The sequence below is a fragment of the Triturus cristatus genome, chromosome 8, assembly GCF_964204655.1.
Source record: "Triturus cristatus chromosome 8, aTriCri1.1, whole genome shotgun sequence".
In the NCBI taxonomy this organism is placed as follows: Eukaryota; Metazoa; Chordata; class Amphibia; order Caudata; family Salamandridae; genus Triturus; species Triturus cristatus.
Genome location: NC_140591.1, coordinates 464484466 through 464503391, shown reverse-complemented (window position 1 = coordinate 464503391; position 18926 = coordinate 464484466). Strand labels below are relative to the sequence as shown.

General features: G+C 50.2%; 1 protein-coding gene across 1 annotated transcript in view; it reads left to right on the top strand.

Moving 5' to 3' along the window:
* Nucleotides 1–880: 880 nt before the first annotated feature.
* The window catches only part of EBPL (EBP like), a 104857-nt gene continuing 86811 nt past the window's right edge, over nt 881–18926 (top strand). The window contains exon 1 of the mRNA XM_085621923.1: nt 881–1102. Coding sequence (XP_085478049.1) covers nt 941–1102 — 162 coding nt within the window. The 5' untranslated portion in view covers nt 881–940. The remainder of the gene's footprint in view (nt 1103–18926) is intronic.

The following is an 18926-nucleotide window of genomic DNA, read 5'->3' as shown; positions in this document are numbered from 1 at the left end:
AGGCAGGAGAACACGCTGCGGGAGGAGAAAAATGCTGCCACGAAGATTCGAAGAGTTCAGCCTGGACCACTAGTAAGACTGTTCACATTTGAAGAGGGGACTTGGTATGTTGTGTTTATAAAGGAGGGAGATGTGGTGTAGCGGTCTAGTCTGCGGCGCGCACTACGTGCGACGTCAGCGGACTTCCGGCGGCGGCCATTTTGGAATCGAGATTAGCGCGCCGATTCAAACACGATCGGAGCTCCGAACCGGTGCTCCTGCACAGAGGTTGCATTTGGTTAATAAAATCCCCTTTACCTCAGACACGTGTAGCGTCTTCTGTGTAACATAGGGGAGAGCACTACATTACAATCCTCACCTGTTTCAATAAAGCGACCTTTTTCACGCATACAACTGTGTCAGTGCTCTGTGCTGCACCCCCTTTCACCTAACGTGGCCTTAAGAATAAGATTGCTTTGCACAGAAACAATGTAGCCCATTTACCCCTTTTTGGGTACGCGGCGGAGATAAGTGATTTGCCCGGAAAGAATGTTGAGCCGAGGCAGTGATTCTAACCTGTTTTCCCGTGTTCCAATTTACAGCTCTCTAAACACATCTCCTCTCCAAATACTGAACTATAATCTATACAACAAGTAAATCATTTTTCGGTCGGGTTTGCCAGCGGACCCCTACTAAGGTAACACTACAGCCATCTGAACACACGAAGGAGGAGAATAGCGAACGTCCTTACACCTCCACTCAGGGAGCCCAATGGGCGGACTCTCCTTCATTGGTGCTCCGAGGCTATATCACAAGCCAATCGCATGGGGGCGCGGCCCCCAGCTGCCTATGGCAGGCAGAGGCGCCAGATAGGCCCCGCCCTCTTCCTCGGTGCCCTCCACTAACTAAGGGAGCCTGGTGAACAGTGTCTTAGGGCGGTCTGTAAGCCGACTGCTGTGCCATGGTGGCTCTTACATCTGTGACGCTGTGGTCGCTTCTGGCCTGCGCTGCACAGCTGGCCCTGGGCTACGTGCTGGCACGACGCCTGGGCAAGAACTGCTCTCCGACAGACACATGGGTGCTGGTCTGGCTATTTTATGATGCCATTGTGCACTTAACTCTTGTAAGTAAATATGTAATAACCCGTTTTTGCACATCAGTTCCCCATTCATTTTAATTGTAAAAGTGAGTTCCAGAAACAAGTAAACACTTAATAGATTGTTTTTAAAACAACATTGGGGTTGGCTGTGTATTTTGCACGTGAGTGTACGTTTATTGACGGTATTGTTTCTTTGTTGGTGCTGGTTTGTACGTAGTACTGTTGGAGGAGCAGTGTAAGGGGCAGCTTGAGTAGGGTTGCCAGCAGAGATTACTCTGGTATCTTGGTGTGGAATGTGCCGCACACACGGAGAGCGCGGGAACCCACTGTTTCGACGATTAACCGCCCGGGACGATTTTCTTTTAGCAAAAAGTAAGGGAACTGTTTTTACTGAAATAAAAAAAGTGTGGGCATGTCGTGCCCCACAGATCTCGCCCACTTCGACCTCTGGACGCAGCTACATGCAAACTTCGGGGGAGGGGGGATGATTATAACACTTCGAACTGCGGGGCAAAGCCATCTGAACTATAGTGTAAATGACTTGCAGGAGCTCCTTTCACCTTTATGGCACACTGCATAAAAAGGGCTGCCCTTTTCTGGGCAATATTTGGTCAATGAGTTGTATAAGAATTGATGGGAAATACTGCATTTTATACACATTGGGCCAGCAGACCGAGCAGCTTTATATCTGAGGTTCTTGTGTTAAGAGAGAATCAATTGTGCATTTTTAAATTCACTGAGCAAGTTGCACTGGTCTCAAACTTCAAAAACAACTATAAGATATTTGGGCAACCTCCCCAAAATAATATTTTGGAAAATCAATAGCGAATAGTGCAGTATAAGCATATTTCTCAGTATTGTTTTGTTCATACTGCATTTCGCAGCAGAGAATACCTTTCCATTGTTTGCAGGATAGGATATTTGTGCAGGAGAAAACTGTCTTGCTTTCTGGAGGAAGAATCCTCCGTGTCTATGCTCTTTATTCCCACACAGACTGTTGAAGCTATGCCCTATGGAGCTACATGTCAAACTCCCATCAGATATTCATGGTTTTGATATTCTTGTCCACTACACCAGCCTGAAATGCAACTCACATTTGGAAATCTTTTGGCACTGATGACACAAAAATCAACGAAGCTGCCAGTTGTAAATATCCATGGTGCCCTGAAAGCACACATTGACCTTGATCAGAGGCAACTAGTACTAGAAGCTTCTACAACTGGCTTGCCATTTGATAGCCCTGGCACTGCCATTGCTACTACTAGTTTCAAGGTTCACAAAGGCATTGGCGGGATAGGAAAGTAAACACAGCTCTGAAAGTGCAGATTTCTTTCTTTATTGACACTCTGTTTTCAGCTAGCCTATCAGCAGTAAATATGAGGTTCTTCAATGGTTAAGTATGGATCATCGGGTCACTCGTATGATAAAATCGGTGGTCAAATGGTGTGTGATGTCACTTCCGGTCAAATGGTGTTGTGTCACTTTCGCTCCCTTTGGCATTTTACTAAAGTACAGCACAGATAAATATCTAAACTTGCACCATACTCCTGAACTTGGTTCAATAGATGTGTCTTCTAGCCTAATCGGGTCTTCTTTCGCCATGTCCCATTTAATTACAGCTCATCTCCAGGCCTCTATTAGAGTCCCTGTAGGTGTGCGCCAGTGGATTGCGATGCATCATTTTGCTAGGAGGAGTGTTAGCTATGCAAACCTTTTTTCCACCTTTCTATATTTCCTACACCTGGAGACTCTCAATGCCCTGGCCTCCCATGTGTTGAGGCCCGCGAGACCTGTGATTTCTTGTAGTGTGTTGTGTATTTTCGCCCAGTAGGGTTGCATGGTGGGGCAGGTCTAGAACATATGTTGGAATGTGGCTTTAAGGAGGTGGCAGCGTGGGCATCCAAATTGTGTCATAATATAAAAGCGTTGAAGCCTCGCTGGTGTCAGATACCCACGCCCGATGTAATATATGGAATTGGATGTTTTTGAAGCGCTGGTTCCTTGACACTTTCTTGTGGTGTTCTAGTGCGGTCTGCCATTCTTTGTTGTTCAATGAACACCCAAAGTCCTCCTCCCACTTTAGCCTAAGTTGGCTGAGTGGCATGGCTGTAATCTCTCGAATAGCTCTACAGATCCAAGTGATAACTGTAGTGTTGTTAGGACTACCCTTCGGCGTCCTGCCCCTCATATCAGAGATATTAGTAGGGAATTGAGCTCTCGAAAGAAGGATTGTGGGGGGATTAAGGGCACATTAGCAAAGTGGTAAAGGAGACAGGGCACCACTACCATTTGTGATAGGGCCACTCTTCCTATTGGAGACGAGGGTAGAGTTTGCCAGAAGTTTATTTGAGTCTGTAAGCCCCTCAGTGTTCTACAGTGGTTGCCTTTGTAAAGGTCCTTCGGGGAGTGATATAGTCTGACTCCCAGGTATCTTGGGGCTTCACCGTTCCACGCCAGTCCGTATCACTCGTGGGGGAATGTCTGGATGGAGGGGATGTAAAGTGGATTTTGCTCAGTTGACATTCAGCCCAGTTGCCTTCCCAAAGTCATCTATTGTTGCCCGTAGGGGTGCTATGTTTATTGTGGTATCCCATATGTATATCAGTAGATCGTCCGCATATAGGGACACACTGTTGGGTAGTGCTGCTAATGTGGTACCCCAATGTTCGCCTCCCTCAGAAAGTTGGATTACTAGTGGCTCTATCGCGAGGGCAAAAAGGAGAGGGGAGAACGGGCGCATCCCGCGAGCCACCTGGAAGGTAGCTGAAATGTGTTGTCCAATGCGAACCCAAGGTGTGAGTTTTGTATATAGCAGTCTGGTGTATGCCATGAGTTTGGGACCGATTCCCCACCTGCTGGAGAACCGCAAATAAATACTGCCAAGTCAGGGTATCGAAAGCTTTTTCCAAGTATCCTGGTTTTAAAAATCACAGGGAGAACTCAGTGAGTCAAACCTTTTTCCTGTATCTCAATATGACTGCCCATCATATGCCAGTTTTCTCAAGATTCGGCGTTGTTTCTCCTTTTCTTTAATGTATTTACCAGGTCTTTAATAGGACTTATTAGTCACAAAGGGATTCATTTAACTTACTATGTTGATAACACTGAATTTAGTCTTTGATTCAGTGGCACAAGGATAAATGTAATGACATCGTATCAAGTGACAGAATGGAGGTTTTTCTTTTGGGTTCTTAACATGTATTTTCCTCTGCACACAAATGCAAGCTACATTAGGAGCCCTGCCAAACAAACTTGGTAACAGAGGAATAAACACAAGCTGAGGGGGCATTCCTCAAACTGAGATTAGTAATAGCAAAAAGAGATATTGCATGCCTTTGGCAACAGACGGGAGCCCCAATATCGAGAGCATGGGGGGCAGAAATGAACCTATGTTGTATACATGAGAAACCCAAATATGAGCCCCAGAGATGCCCGAAGAAACATCAACAGATATGGGGAGCCTGGGAAAGATACTGTGAAGGAGAGGACTAACTCCCACGGAAATAAGGGACATAAACCCCGAGTCAAGGACATAGGTGACTTGGACATTCTGACGAGTGGGGGCCCTCTGAGGAGACCGCTGTTGTCTAACTACTATTCGTTGTAAACGATGTCTCCCATTCTTATGGGTTCCAGAGTGGCGTGCTACTCGCCAAGAAAGTGCTTCAACACCCCATTCGGGGTAACAAATGCTGTATAAATGCAAACCTTTTTTCCCTCTTCTATCCCTCCCCTATCCTTCTCAATCCAAATAACTGACTAATATCCACCACTCAAAATACTTTCATATTTCACTATATTAACTCTACACTAATCATTTATGGGTTCCGGAGCAGCGTGCTACTCTTAGAAAAAGCGATTCGACGCCTCGTCAGTGTGAGAAGTTGGCCTGGTATATGCTGTCTACTAATTATGGTGGGCACCTTGCACCACTCCAAACAACCCCTTATTGATGATAGGTTAAAGACCACCTTTATTGAAAGCTCTCCTAGTGGTAGCTATGGAGAACAGCCTTCAGGCTAAGTCTTGAAGGAATGTAAAGCAGCTTGTTTTACCAGTCTATATTCTCTTGAGTGGCTAAATGAAAGGAGAACACACCAGGTATATATAAAATGTATGTAATTATTACTAAACACACCCCTCTAGTCTCTTTATGAGGCTAGAGGCAAAAGCACATAAGTTACACTTCAAAATATTACAGTAAAGTAGCACAATACACGTTAGGCCCTAGGGGCAGACCAAACCATATACTAAAAAAGTGGTATAAGAACCACAACTTAACTAGACACAAGACATAGAGCCTGTAGAGTCGCTGGGACCCCAAGGAACCACCCAAGGTAGTGACACAGGGGACCCACGGGGGCCGTGTGCAGTGTGAGAACACAGCCGCGAGCTCCCGTTGGCTTCTATGGGGAAAGTCGCGGTTAGGTTTTTAGAGTTAAAGGACACTTAGGAATGGACTAGGACCCTCTTGGACTTAGACAGTTCTAGGGTCAACACCCACGGGAGCACCGGAGTACTCGAGTTACCTCACTCAGGGAAGCCGGGTGCATAGGTGTCAGATGGTGTCGGGTCGCGTCGTCCTTTTCAATGGCCGATGGCAAAGAAGTGCTGCTGCCGGGAAGATGCGAAATGTCCAAAGAGATCCAAGCCTGGATCAGAGATGCGAAGAACCTGAAAGCAGAGGGGACAGAGTCTGGGTTACTTGCCAGTGACCAGGGGCACGATAGACAAATGCCCACCGATGTCGGGTGTTTTCGGGTGAAAAGTGCTGCAGCTTCGGTGCCCGGATTGGACACAACAAGCCTTGGCATCAGCAACCCACGCAGAAAGGAGAAAGATGCTTTGGTGCGGACCAGCAAGGTCCGAGGGACTCTCCCAGCTAGGAGGAGTGAGGACACGTCTGGAGCTACCAGGGAAGCCCAAGGAAAGTCAGCAGGCAGGTCGCTCCCCTCACCGCCACACAGCCCCACCTGTGTGCCCTGAGCCCGCTGCTGCTGCCGCTCGCATTTGGTTCGTGCCCCGCTTGTTATTGCCTGCATTCTGCTCTGCCAATTGTTAGGACTGTCTCTTTTTGTTGTCTTGCCCGTGTCCTTGATTTTTCTGCTCCGCTCTGCCATTCGTTAGGACTGTGTTAATTTTGTGGTCTTGCCCGTGTTTCTTGATTTGTCACCAGCACTGTTGTCCTTTGTGCCCCTATTTTTGCCTTCCATTACCCCTGCCCGCTCCCCCCTTCGTTTCTCTCGCCGCTGCGTCCCCGCCCCCTGCTTTCCCATTCGCCGCCCTGCTCCCAGCTGCTCCTCCCTTCTACATCCCCTCATATGGAGGCCACGCAGCAGACGTGCTCAGCGGGCGCGCCTAATGCAAGCCCGTCTGCGCCTGGACCGCGCTCAGCGCCAGAACCCCTGGCCCTCGCGAACACCACGACGCCCGACTCCGCTATAACTCCAGCGCTCTCCACGCACTCAACGCTGGACGATCACACACCTGCTGCCTGGCCGCCCCGAAGCGCAACCAAGGACCCTTCTCCTGCCGGAACTGCAGCTTCACAAGCATCCGGCCCGTCAACCCACCTACCGAAGAACCCAACTTCCTCAGATGCATCCTGCTCAACACCCGCTCGCCCGCAAACACGCCGTCGAACTCTGGGACCTACTCGACACCAACGCCCCAGACGTCGCCTTCCTGACGGAGACCTGGCTGAACCCCTCCTCTGCACCCGACATCGCCATAGCCATCCCGGAAGGCTACAAGATCACCCGCAAGGACCGCACCAACAGAGTAGGAGGAGGAATTGCCATCGTCCACAGGAACACTCTCAAAGTCTCGATATACACCGACGACACCATCAGCACCGCTGAATATCTGCACTTCCAGATCCACACCGACCCCAACACCACCCTCAGAGGTACCCTCGTCTACAGAACCCCCAGACCCCGACCGCAGTTCAGCGACTCCTTCGCCGACTTCATCAGCACACACGCCCTCGCCTCCACGGACTACCCTGAACTTCCACCTCGAGAACAACAACGACACCAACTCCACCACCCTGATCGACAACCTTGGACTCAGACAATTCGTCACAACACCCACCCACTCCGCCGGTCGCACGCTTGACCCCATCTTCTCAGCAAGCTCCCACGTCTTCTTCAACCGCACCACCGAATTCCACTGGACCGACCACCGCTGCATCCACTTCACCTTCCGGAAACCCACCACATACCACCGCACCCAGCAGATGCCTCGTCGCCGCTGGAGCAAAGTCGCCGAAGACCAGCTAACCACCACCCTCGCCCAGAGCCAACCCGCAGACCCGACCGACCCCCGACGCCGCAGCCTGTAACCTCAGACAGTGGATCAACGACTGCGCCAACACCCTTGCCCCGCTCAAGAAGCCCTCCAACACCCACACCAACAAGAAAGCCAGCTGGTTCACCGAAGACCTACAGGACTCCAAGCAAACCTGCCGAAAACTCGAAAAAAACTGGATCCGTGAACGAACACCGGAAAGCTACACAGCCCACAAGAACGCCACCCGCAGACACCACCACCTCATCAGATCCGCCAAAAGGACCTCCTTCAAAGACCACCCAGACAACAACGCACACAACAGCAAAGAGCTCTTCAACATCGTGAAGGAACTCTCCAACCCCAGCTCCAACACCAATGACATCCCACCTTCACAAGACCTGTGCGACTCGCTGGCCACCTTCTTCTATCGCAAGATCGCAGACATCCACGTCAGCTTCGATGCCGTCACCACCCCAGCAACCACTGAGACCCCCGCTCCCAAGACCACCACCCGCACCAACCGTCTGCTCTCCTGGACCAACATCAACGACAACGACACCATCAAGATCATGAACACCATCCACTCCGGAACCCCGGAAGACCCCTGCCCACACCACATCTTCAACAAAACCAGTAGCACCATCGCACCCCATCTCCGGAAAACCATCAACATCTCCTTCGAGACAGCGACCTTCCCGGAGAGCTGGAAGCACGCAGAGAACAACGCCTTACTCAAGAAACCCAAGTCGGACCCCAAGGACCTCAAGTACTTTCCCGACCCATCTCTCTGCTCCCGTTCAAGGCAAAGGTCATCGAAAAGGCTGTCAACAAGCAACTGACCAGCTTCCTCGAGGAGAACAGCATCCTGGACATGTCCCAGTCCGGGTTCCGCAGCAACCACAGCACCCAAACTGCCGTCATCGCCGCCACTGATGACATCAGGACCCTGCTTGACAACGGAGAAACCGCGGCCCTCATCCTCCTGGACCTGTCAGCCGCCTTCAACACGGTCTGCCACCGCACACTACGAACACGCCTCTACAACGCCGGAATCCAAGAGAAGGCCCTGGACTGGACCTCCTCCTTCCTCTCCGGCAGAACACCGAGCGTCCGCCTCCCCCCCCCCCCTTCCGCTCCGAAGCCACCGGGATCATCTGCGGCGTACCCCAAGGCTCATCCCTCAGCCCAACTTTGTTCAACGTCTACATGGCACCGCTCGCCCACGTCGCACGACAGCACGACCTCAACATCTCCTACGCCGACGACACCCAGCTGATCCTCTCCCTCACCAAAGACCCCCACACCGCCAAAACCAACCTCCACGAAGGAATGAAGGCCGTCGCCGACTGGATGAGGAACAGCCGACTGAAGCTGAACTTGGACAAGACGGAGGTCCTCATCCTCAGATCCACCCCCTTGGCCTGGGACAACTTCTGGTGGCCGACTGCACTAGGTGCACCCCCTACACCCACCGACCACGCACGCAACCTAGGGGTCATCCTCGACTCTACCCTCTCCATGACGAAGCAGGTCAACGCCGTCTCCTCCTCCTGCTTCAACACCCTCCGCATGCTTCGCAGGATCTTCAAGTGGATCCCCACCGAAACAAGAAGGACGGTCACCCAGGCCCTCGTCAGCAGTAGACTGGACTACGGAAACGCACTCTACGCAGGAGCCCCGGCCAAACTCCTGAAACAGCTCCAACACATCCAGAACGCCTCCGCACGCCTGATCCTCGACATCCCTCGCCGCAGCCACATCACACCCCACCTGAGAGACCCGCACTGGCTCCCTGTCAACAAGAGGCTAACCTTCAAACTCCTCACCCACGCACACAAGGCACTCCACAACACCAGACCAGCGTACCTCAACAGCCGACTCAGCCTCTACACCCCCACCCGCCAGCTCCGCTCCGCAGACCGCGCCCTCGCCACAGTCCCCCGCATCCAAAGAGTGACCGCCGGCGGCAGATCATTCTCCCACCTTGACGCCAAGACTTGGAACACCCTCCCCATCCGCCTGCGGCAGACCGAATACCTTCTTACCTTCAGGAGACTTCTCAAGACCTGGCTTTTCGAACAGTAGCAGCTTCCCCCCCACCCCCCTAGCGCCTTGAGACCCTCACGGGTATGTAGTGCGCTTTACAAATGCTATGATTGATTGATTGAGTTACCGCTTCACAGTGACCCACCAGTCGACGGACCAGGGATCGCGAAGGGACCTCGAGCGGGAATGCAAGGAGCGGGCTCACGGAACACTCGTGGAGTGTAGGCCCACAATCTTCGTTGCAAAAGGTGCTCGTGGTCTGGGCTACAAGTAACCAATGCACAGCCTCGAGAGTCGTCGGGAAGCTGATGCACTTGCAAATGTGCGTGGTGTCCAGGGGTTTTGGTTCCACGGTCTCCATTAGGGCTACGGGTCTCAGCTTTGCTGGGGACTCGGTTCTGCCTCTGGGAAGTCTGGAAATCCACTTCTGGTGTTGCAAAGTCTTCAGCGTCCGGCGGAAGCTTCGGAGATGCAGACCGGATATATGCGCCTTTGGTGTCTGCCAAGCAGGGGAGTAACTCCTTTACTCCAAGGGAGATTCTTCAGTCATCTGGCGGTGAACAGATCGTCGAAGTTCCAGGATTCAGTTTCAGAGTTTCGTCCAGGGATATCTAAAATTCTCGTTACATTGGTTCCTTCTTTATACCCAAGGAAGGGGTTGGACTAACTCAGGGGACCCACCTATGGGAGGGTTTGGAAAGAGGGGTGGCTACACCCATTTCCTTTGTCCAGTTTCGCGCCAGAGGAGGGGCTGGTAGCCCCTGCAACCAGTTTGAGCTGGACTATGCACAGGGACACCAAATGTGCCCCCAGTGCCGGACTTCAAAGCACTCCTGGATGGCTCCCACCCAGCCCTAATCCACTAAGGCCTGTCTGGGAAGTGGTAACACCTCCCTGTGACAGGAAACCTATTTTCCAGGCCTCACCTGCCGGAGTTTCGGTCAGCAGCAGGATGCCAGACTTGTGTCTGTGGCTGCAGCATCCATCTTGTGATGCCAGGGCTCTTTTAAGCGGGTACCGGGTATACCGGTGCTGTCATGTCTCTCCTTCTTACTGGTGTGGGGGTATGATTCCAAGGTGTTTGACACCAAACATGACATGTTTCTGTGCAGCCAGTCCAAAGTTAGCATTTACCGTTGGGTTATAATGCACTTAAGAGTATATGGTCAGGCTGCATCACAGACCACCCCGCAGAAGAGATTCCGAAAGCTGCAGAGGGGCTCTGCTCATGCATGGGCACCCTCTCACACAAAACCAAGCACCCTGCCTTCAGGATTGATAAGGCCTGCCATAGGGGTGACTGATAGGTTTCTATGTGCAGTGATAGGTGAGATATAGTGAACCTATATCTCAGTAAGGGGTGCATGCACCACCTTTCCCAGGCTGCAGTAGCAGACCTGTGGTGTCATTTTGGAGGGCTTCCCAGGGGTGGCATACTACATGCTTCAGCCCCTGGTAGGCCCCTGGGGTACCTATGCCCTGGGTACATAGTATACCATAAACTAGGGACTTATAAGGGCACCTCAGCATCCAATCTGTTGTGTACCTAAGGTATTAGGAATCAATTTATAAGAGAAAGCAGATAGGCTGGAGTCCTGAATAGCAGGTTTCCAGCCAAACTAAGTCAAAAACCATCAAAACACCAGGATAAAAGTAGGGGCAACCATGTAGTCAGATTCCACCTTCCTACATAACCCCCAAACAAAAGGAGATAAGGCTAACCTTGGCCAGTTGACCCTTTATTGACTAAGTGGCCATATAATGAAGTACCTGCACTAGCATGGTTACCCCCTGTCTTATGGTCCACTAAGCTATCCCTCACCCTAAGGGTATGAGAGCATCTCCACCATGGGGAATTACTACCTGTGGTGTGTTTTAGTAAAGTAAAAGGCTGGTGAGGTGTCTGAGTGGGGAAATGAGGTCCTAATAAAGTTGGTCTCAGCTTACTCAGATCACTGGTCACCATGTATGCCTCTCTTTCCATGACTGAGTTGCACTTTGCTTTAAGGGTCAACCTTTGGCTGCCTACAGCTGGGGGTTGGGTCCCTTTGGGTGGAACACTGGAGGGACATGGCAGGTTGGGAACCTTTTAGTTCCAGGTTTGCCCTTGCCCAACAGAGTCCTTCTGGGGGAGGTCCCTACAATAGGGTATGGGGGATCCCTCAGGGGGTTGAGGAATTTTCACCTGGCTAGGGCTACTAGACTGGGTGCCCCTAATCTGCCGATGGCGGGGGGGGGTCTTCTGGACAGTGGCCCCATGACCTCCCTGCCCTCTGCAGCCCTGGGCTTACCGAGGCAGGGTAAAGAGGGGCAGGTTACCTGCTCCAGACTGGGTACCACCTTGGAAGGGTCCCCTGCCACCAGAGGGGTTGCCAGGACAGGCCTGCTACCTCTGGGGCAGTTCCTTCACTAGGGGTAGGATCAGTTCCCTGAGGAGGCTGACCCTTACCTATAGTCTGGGGGGAAGAAGACTTTTCTTCAACCCTTGTGCTCTCTTGTGGAGGAGTGTGGGCCATTCTTTCAGGCTCCATCACCCCAAAATTTCTCTGGGGTTGGGCTGTGGCCATCACAGCCCCACCACCTCTCTCAGGGAGTCCTAACATTCTTAAATGGGCCTGGATTCCAACTTCAGCCCGGGCTGATATTTCTAGATCATTGCCCAACAGGCAATCTACAGGCAAGTTTGGGGACACTGCCACTCTCTTTGGGCCAGTGACCCATCCCCAGCTGAGATTGACTATGGCCATGGGATGATCTGTCCTGATACCATCTATGTTGGTCACCTGGTATTTGAACTCAGGTAAAAGCTGTTGAGGGGGGCTAGTTTCCCTGTCACCATGGTGACACTAGCCCCTGTGTCCCTGGATGCCAAAGCTTTTTGACCATTGATTAAGGGCTCCTGTCTGTACTTGTCCAAAGGATTGGGACCCACAGTAAAAGTATCAAATCCCATGCCACCATCACAGACTAAGGAGGCTTGTGAAGGGGACCTGTCTAAACTAGGGCCCACCTCTGTTCCCCATGAGAATGCACCTAACTTTTTGGGTGCAATACTACCGCCTGGGGGTTTACTACTAGTAATACCAGGAGGAGTGGTAGTATTAGTTGGAGGAACATTTTCTTTATTGCCAATCCTGGGGCAACTGGGATCAGTTTTCCAGTGCCCAGGCTTTTTGCAAACATGGTAATATGGTTTCTTTTCAGGAGAGGAAGGGGTTTGGGACCCACCCCCAGAAGAGTACTTTTGGGCCCCTGTAGGGGACTTAGCTTTAGATTTATCCCCACCTTTCTCTTGGGACTTGGTAGAATCTTTCTTTTGGTCACCACCCTGATTCTTTGGTCTTACCCTGGTTCTGACCCATTTGTCTGCCTTCTTTCCCAATTCTTGGGGAGAGGTCAGATCAGAGTCCAGCAGGTACTGGTGTAAAAGCTGGTTTTGACAATTATTAAGGATCTGCTCCCTCATAATCAAAGTGTACAACCCTAAAAAGTCATGCACTTTGCTGCCATGTATCCAACCTTCCAGAGCCTTAGTAGCACAATCTACAAAGTCCACCCAGTCTTGATTTTGTGCCTTTTGGGTATCTCTGAACTTTAACCAATATTGTTCAGGGGTTAGGTCAAACCCTTCAATCAATGCACTTTTCAGACTGGAGTAATCATCAGCATCCTCCTCTCTAACAGTGAGGAGCTTATCTCTGCCTTTGCAAAGGAGAGCCACAAGATTGCTGCCCACTGCTCCTGGGGGACCCTCTGGAATTACAGACCCTTTCCTGTGCAGTAATCCATTTGTAGATGTCATCCCCACTCTGGTAGGGAGGGACAATCTTGTTTAGGTTTCTATGGTCATGAGACCTCTCCCTAACAATAGGGATGTTGCTGCCACCATGGGACTCTAGTCCCATCTTTTGTCTAGCTCTATGGAGCCCCAGGGACTCCCTTTCTAGGTCTATCTGCTCTCTCCTAATCTTAAGCTGAGCTTCTTCATACTGGAGCAGTCTCTCCCTCCTCTCCTGAGAGTTTTTCCTCCTATGAGAGGAGACAGAAGACCCTATGGAGGTGTCAGAATGGTTAGACTCCTGAGAAGGAGATCTGGACCTTCTAGGCACACTCCCAACTCTTCCTGGTGGAGTAAAGAGAGGGCCATCATGGCCACCTTCCTCATCTTCAGGAGGAGTTGCATTTTCCAGGTCAGGATCATTGTCATCCTCCTGGCCAGCTCCAGAGGTCAGGTCAGGGGTGTCTGAACCCCTAGGCCCTTCCTCATCAGCTGCCCCCCCACTCTACCTACCCCATCAGACCCTGAGGTCTTTCTTAGATCATCTAGGAGGAGTACCTCTATGAGGCGTTGGGTGTTTGCACGCTTGCCTGTCTTCAACTTCCTAGTACTACACAATGCTCTCTATTCCAAGAATGGGAGTTTGTCATACTTGGAGGCTAGAAGCCCACTGGCTTCTGGCAGGGACCCACTGGTTCCTGGCCTTGAAGACATTACTAGTGAGGTGTGGTGTATGCACTACCTACTCTAGTGTGGCCTACTAAACTCTCTTGAGTTGTGGAAAGGGTGTGCTAAGCCCTTGACACACAACTCTAAGTTCAGTAGAACTTACTGAATTTTAAGCTTGTTTTATATGTACCTTAGGTACCTTTAGTGGTTTTCAGTTAGTCACTCAATTGAGATTATCTGGTAAAACGATAGCAAACTGGAATCCCACACGCTGCACATCAATGTGAGAAGTTGGCCTGGTATATGCTGTCCACTAATTATAGTGGGCACCTTGCACCAGTCCAAACAACCCCGTATTGATGATAGGTTAAAGACAACCTTTATTGAAAGCTATCCTAGTGGTAGCTATGGAGAGCAGCCTTCAGGCTAAGTCTTGAAGGAATGTAAAGCAGCTTGTTTTACCAATCTATAATCTCTTGAGTGGCTAAATGAAAGGAGACCACACCTGGTATATATATAAAATATATGTATTTATTACTAAACACACCCCTCTAGTCTCCTTATGAGGCTAGAGGCAAAAGCACATAAGTTACACTTCAAAATACTACAGTAAAGTAGCACAATACACGGTAGGCCCTAGGGGCGGACCAAATCATATACTAAAAAAGTGGTATAAGAACCACAACTTAACTAGACACAAGGCCTAGAACCTGTAGAATCGCTGGGACCCCAAGGGACCACCCAAGGTAGTGACACAGGAGACCCACGGGGTGCAGTGTGAGAACACAGCCGCGAGCTCCCGTTAGCTTCTATTGGGAAAGTCGCCGTTAGATTTTTAGAGTTAAAGGACACTTAGGAATGGACTAGGACCACACCCTCTTGGACTTAGACAGTTCTAGGGTCAACACCCACGGGAGCACCGGAATACTCAAGTTACCTCACCCAGGGAAGCCGGGCGCATAGGTGTCAAATGGTGTCGGGCCACGTCGTCGTTTTCAATGGCCGCTGGCGAAGAAGTGCTGCTGCCGGGAAGATGCGAAGTGTCTGAAGAGATCCAAGCCTGGATCGGAGATGTGAAGAACCTGAAAGCAGAGGGGACAGAGTCTGGGTCACTTGCCAATGACCAGGGGCACGATAGACAAATGCCCACCGATGTCGGGTGTTTTCAGGTGAAGAAGGTGAAGCTTGACTCTTCAGCCACGAGGTCCAGGAGGCATCGAGGATGACCAGGACCTGGATTCGAGCTGTTCCATGAAGGATGTCGAGTGCTGCAGCCTCGGTGCCCGGATTGGACACAACAAGCCTTGGCATCAACAACCCACGCAGAAAGGAGAAAGATGCTTCGGTGCGGACGAGCAAGGTCCGAGTGACTCCCCCAGCTAGGAGGATTGTGGGCACGTCTGGAGAAACCAGGGAAGCCCAAGGAAAGTCAGAGTTTCCTTCACAGGGACCCACCAGTCGACGGACCAGAGATCGCGAAGGGACCTCGAGCGGGAATGCAAGGAGCGAGCTCACGGAACACTCGTGGAGTGTAGGCCCACAATCTTCGGTGCAAAAGTTGCTCGGGGTCTGGGCTACAAGTAACCCAATGCACAGCCTCGAGTGTCGTCGGGAAGCTGATGCACTTGCAAATGTGCACAGTGTCCAGGGGTTCCGGTTCCACGGTACCCACGAGGGCTACGGGTCTCAGCTTTGCTGGGGACTCGGTTCGGCCTCTGGGAAGTCTGGAAATCCACCTCTGGTGTTGCAAAGTGTCCGGTGGGAGGTTCGGAGATGCAGACCAGACAGATGCGTCTTTGGTGCCTGCCAAGCAGGGGAGTAACTCCTTTACTCCAAGGGAGATTCTTCAGTCATCTGACGTTGAACAGATCGTCGAAGTTCCAGGATTCAGTTTCAGAGTTTCGTCCAGGGATATCTAAAATTCTGGTTACAGAGATTCCTTCTTTATATCCAAGGAAGGGGTTGGACTAACTCGGGACCCACCTATGGGAGGGTTTGGAAAGAGGGGTGGCTACACCCATTTCCTTTGTCCAGTTTCGTGTGAGAGCAGGAGCTGGTAGCCCCTGCAACCGGTTTGAGCTGGACTATGCACAGGGACACCAAATGTGCCCCCAGTGCAGGACTTCATAGCACTCCTGGAGGGCTCCCACCCATCCCTAATCCACTAAGGCCTGTGACAGGAAACCTATTGTCCAGGCCTCCCCTGCTGGAGTTTCGGTCAGCAGCAGGAGGCCAGACTCGTGTCTGTGGCTGCAGCATCCATTTTTTGATGCCAGGGCTCTTTTAGGCTGGTACCGGGTATACCGGTGCTGTTATGTCTCTCCCTCTAGAAGGGTGGGATCATACTCCCACACCAGTTACTGGTGTGGAGGTATGCTTCCAAGGTGTTTGACACCAAACACGACATGTTTCCGTGCAGCCAGTCCAAAGTTAGCATTTACCGTTGGGTTATAATGCACTTAAGAGTATATGGTCAGGCTGCATCGCAGACAACCCAGAAGAAGAGATTCCGAAGGCTGCAGAGGGGCTCTGCTCATGCATGCATGTTTATTTATTTAAAAGTTTTATATAGCACTAGCTTGACCCGTAGGTATCAGAGCACTTTACATACATACTGTAAAGAAAAACAGACGGAAAATTGCATTACATAGTAGGCAGGTAGTAAGGAAGCAAAACCAGGGATAAAAAAATACAGCATGGAAGATAAGGTGGTTAACACAGTCCGGTCACCAACTATCCTTGAATGTCAAGAGAGAGGAGTAAACTCGGATATTGAAGTCTAGGTTAGTTGACGTTGGTCAGGAAAGTATTTGCTAAGGAGATGGATTTTCAGGTCCCTTTTGAAACAGGAGAAGGAGGGGTTGCATCTGAGGACTCTAGGGAGAGCGTTCTACATCCTGGGAGCGTTGCCAGAGAACGATCGGTATTGTGTGGTTTTCTTTTTCAGTTTCGGAGGAATAAGGAGTGAGTTGGAGCTTCTCAGAGTTCTGGATTCACCTGCTCTAACCAGTTTGTTGTACAGGTAGTTAGGGGCCGGAGAGTGAAGGGTTTTGTGTGTGATGCAGGCCAGTTTGTAATTACACCTCCCTTCCATGGGAAGCCAGTTGAGGGAGTTGAGAGCTGGAGTGATGTGATCAAATCTTTTTACTCCAGATATGGGCACCCTCTCACACAAAACCAAGCACCCTGCCTTCAGGATTGATAAGGCCTGTCATAGGGGTGACTGATAGGTTTCTATGTGCAGTGATAGGTGAGATATAGTGAACCTATATCTCAGTAAGGGGTGCATGCTCCACCTTCCCCAGGCTGCAGTAGTAGACCTGTGGTGTCATTTTGGAGGGCTTCCCAGGGGTGCCTTAATACATGCTTCAGCCCCTGGTAGGCCTCTGGGGTACCTATGCCCTGAGTACATAGTATACCATATACTAGGGACTTATAAGGGCACCTCAGCATCCAATCTGTTGTGTACCTAAGGTACTAGGAATACATTTATAAGAGAAAACAGATAGGCTGGGGACCTGAATAGCAGGTTCCCAGCCAAACTAAGTCAAAAAACATCAAAACACCAGGAAGAAAGTGGGGACAACCATGTAGTCAGATTCCACCTTCCTACAGTCAGGAGTAGTAAGCGCTATATGAACGCAATTACAATACAATACAATATAAATGCTGTAAGGTGACTGCAGTGGTGATGTATTCACATCAAAACGTAATAAAAAGATTACTTAAACAGTATTGGACAAAAGTCATCAGGGCTCAGAGCGAGGAGCGAAAGAGTAGCAGAAGTACCCTGATCATAGTAAATGCTCTACAGCCAGTACAAGTAGTGGAACTAGATGCTAGAAGATGTAAATATCTTGGGTGTCACTGCAGTCCCCGATTTATGAGGCACCCAACGGGGCAAACTCTAGCAGCAGGCAGCCACACAAGGCCACTCCATCATAGTGAACTCCATAAATACCCGGCAATGTCTTGGGTACAATTACAGAAGCGCACTAAATCAGGAAGACACTGGAATGAAAATTTGTTGTCAGCTATCAGGGTGGCATAGGGATCCCACAAAAGATAGTTCAATCTGCTACGATGCTTTCTTGGGCTCTCCAAAATGCCAGTGAGTAATCAGCTGCCGCTTGTGGAATAGCAGGTGCTGCTGGCATAGATGCTGAAGATGCATGGCCCCACAATAGAGCTGTTATTTGGGCTCATGAGGCAGGTGTATGTTGAGGCGTCACCTGTATATCACATGATGCCATCACCAAGCCCTGGTTCTGAGGCAAAATACGCCTCTAGCAGAATTTGTGCAACCTGATGGTGGGATAGCCTAGAATAAAGATCTCCAACCTTTTCTCTACTGAAATCTACTTCTGATTAATGATTAGCATCCGGAGCTACACCCTAATATGGATTAGATAAGGGTACATAAAGGACAAGCAACTCAGCTTCTGCCCTTTTAGAGCACTGAGTCCTGATGCAATTGACTCAGAGCATCAATGCCACATGAGCCGCATCTGGAAAGTTTACATGTGGGTAAACAGTTTTGTCCCTTTGTTCTTGTGAACCACCAAGTGCATCTCATACTGCTCTCATTATGTAAACTAGGACCCAAAACACACCACTTTTCTCTCTAATTGCGCTGAATTCGATTGGCTGATGACCAGAAGCAAGCCATGCTGATAGGAAGAACAGTAAAGGTTTTATAAGCAAGGGTCCAAGAGTAAAATACCCAAGTACTGGCTTGCACACTCAAAATGAAGGCACAATATTTTGTAACAAAGGCATTACTTTTTTAATTAGGACCATTAACTGTCAAACATTCCAAAAGGTGCATGAAGACTTCATAATGCTCCTCAATAAACATATCACCAGATCTCTGCCTCCATCCTCATGCCCATGGGAATGCCAATGATGGACTAATTAATTAATGAGGACATTAAGTTAGGAAGTTTAGTACTTTTCATGAAAGGCGAGAGAAAAATAGAGGAAGGAGAGAAAGAAAGAGGAAGGAGAGAAATGAAAATTGGAGGAAAAAGAGCAAAAGCACAAGGAAAGGAGAAGCGGAGGAAA